Genomic DNA, 2,666 nt, shown 5'->3' with positions numbered 1-2,666 from the left:
AAGTTGTCTTATTCTATCCATCTTTAAATTTAACAAAACTAATATTTTGAAAGTGTCCCTGATTATTCTGGATTTGTCCCTAAATGAGAGCCAGACGTGCCACACTTCTATAGTTGTCCTGAAAAAAAAAACATCTGCAAAAGACCTCTCAACCTCTTAGCACGAAATCTGGACAAAGACATAAATAAAGGTCGGACAAATGCCTAAAAATAAGGACAATTTTAAATATTGCCCTTACAAACTTAAAAAGCATGAATTTTTCTAAAGGGTATGAAGTCTGAAACTCAAAGGTATGTCATTATTTTCTAATCTCAGTCTTTAATAAATTGCTACTAATTTGTCAGAAAAAAAACACAATTTTATGAAAAATGTTCTGCAACAGGTACGGAACGGAACTCATTTCCTCACACCTCTGCCTGGTTCAGACAATTCTCCGAATTTATTTACTCAGCGCAAGCGCAGAATGATAAGCTTTTTTCCGCTCCCAAAGACGGAAAAAGTTTCTGAGAGCAGTAGTACCAATCTAAGTTTTACATCCGGGTTATGGTGCGGCGCCGTCTGCGGCTGCTGTTCCTTACAATATGTCAACATCGGAAAGCTGCACTAAGGATACTCTAAATGCTTTTAAGGCTGTCTGAGCGTAAAATCAGCGATACCCGGCCGCTTCTTTCACTTTTATTTGAAGATTTCTTAGGAAGATTCCTGCCTACCTGTCAGCGACTAGGAAGGGCCGTTTCTATGACTGTGGTTTTGGGGGGCTCGCCGCCGCCGGTTGAGAGAGCCGAAGAATCTCTGGCCTCCCTGGAAGGTGGCGGCTGCTACCTGCTAGGATCTTGTTTTTGGTACTCCTAGATTTCAAAGGGCAGGATGTCCACCTTAACGCCGACAGAAGTGGGTGACACCTCTCCAGCACTGACATTTGAAGAGATTCACGAGTCAGAAATTGAGGTGGAAGAGGTGAGAATGGGATATGATCATTATGCTTTTATTTATACAGCTTGATTCTGTGTTATTCTGTTGCATGTCTGCAAGCACATACCATCTTTAATATGTGGTATGGTATCTGATGCTCTGTAGGTGCAGTTCTTGCATGCAGTTTTGTTTATATGCAGACTGTGTTTTTGCTTTGGTCTTTTAGTTGGCTGTTTATTATGGAAGTTCAGGTACACCCCCCATAAGCAGAAGGGAAGGGGTACTAAGATGTTATGACAGCAGTCTTGAAGGCTGTCTTCTTATTTGTGTAAGGCCATCCCATTACTTTTACAGTTGTGATTGGAGCTGGTGATTTTCATGGTTGGTGGCATGTTTTAGGTTGCAGTGATTATGTTTGGATGATATTAGCCTTATTGTACTTTTGCGTGTTTTATTTCTTGTGTTTTGTTTAAAGTCAAAGGAGGAGTGCATGATAAAGACTATGCAATGCTTCGTAAATGTTGTTCGTAATAGGGTTTCTGGTACCTAGTTATCTATTAGTTGTTGCATACCATAAAATATGTCACTCAGTTCGTTGTTGCGTACTCTTTAATAAAGAGAAGGTAGTACTGCTAGCAATGTGTTTTAAAAGAATAACTGTTTATTTTAAGAGAGAGGCACGTTATGATCATTACTCTGCGTGAGTAGCTTGAGTTCTAAAGCGTTTTATTGTAACACCAGTTTTCCCCAATCTTGTTACCTGTATTTTGCATTTTTGTGCAGAAATGTTAGGTTTTTTATATTTACATGCCATATTGTAGCCGTGTCTTTTGTTGGCATTTTTCTGTAAATACAATAGGGACTCTTCAGAAATATGAAATGGTTTGATGCTGCTACTGTAATTTCAACTTAATTTACTTTTGGTATCAGGTGGACCAGTTCCTTATTTTGTTGTGTTTTGAAAAATCTACTAAAAAGATCTCTGAGAATAAATGGGTTGGATTTACAGTGCCATACTGTACTAGCATAACCTTCTATTATAAAAATTGAATGTGAAACAAAGCTGTGATTTAAGTAAGCATTGTAATAACAAGCAGTTGAGTTGTTACAAGGTTGAGGCTCTTTTGCTATGGATTATTCCATTCTTGTTAGATGTTATGGTATCCTGTTTTACCCAAACCCTTGTTTTCAGTTGGCTTCCTTTCCCTGATATTAAAATTGCACTTTGCCATTTTCACATGCTCAGCACTCCTTTTCCTTTTGCTTAGTGCATCTTTCTATTGTCCTTTCTCATTACGGTGCTAGTTTGTTTACTTCAGTCTTTGTGTTTCAGTTTGTCCTCTGTACCTTTTTAACTTGTTTAAATATGCATTATTTGCTACTTTTTATTTGCCACAGCTTTATGAGTTTTCTTCCTCTTTACTTGTGTAGTTTGATGCAAATACTAATGTAAGTTGAGTAGCAGCATATTGTGCTGCATACCAACGTACCTTTTTTGATTGCAGCCAGTGTATCGATTTGCATTCCACTGTTTGTTTCAACTATTCCGCTTTATGCAGAGTAGCATCACATTACGTTACATTGTTTGTGTAGTCTGCCCTTTTTATTGTACATGTAATTGCTATCCCTATGCCTTTGACTCAGTCTGCCCCCCCCCCCCCCCCCCCATTCCTAGGCTGTCTTGAGTGTGTCTGTGGACATAACTGTTCAGTTTTCTTTAGTGGTATATATGTAGCAATCTATAAGTACTTGGT

At 38.4% G+C, this 2,666-nt stretch overlaps 1 protein-coding gene across 1 annotated transcript in view; it reads left to right on the top strand.

Annotated features, from left to right (window-relative positions):
- Window positions 1-526: 526 nt before the first annotated feature.
- The window catches only part of MAP3K7 (mitogen-activated protein kinase kinase kinase 7), a gene marked incomplete in the record, with an annotated part of 2,238,689 nt that continues 2,236,549 nt past the window's right edge, over window positions 527-2,666 (top strand). The window contains 1 exon segment of the mRNA XM_044067202.1: window positions 527-957. Within this exon segment, the coding sequence (XP_043923137.1) occupies window positions 868-957 (90 nt within the window).

This window comes from Protopterus annectens, chromosome 1.part0 (genome assembly GCF_019279795.1).
Source record: "Protopterus annectens isolate FY-2018-M chromosome 1.part0, PAN1.0, whole genome shotgun sequence".
Taxonomy (NCBI): Eukaryota; Metazoa; Chordata; order Ceratodontiformes; family Protopteridae; genus Protopterus; species Protopterus annectens.
This window is presented reverse-complemented; position numbering and strand designations above follow the sequence as displayed.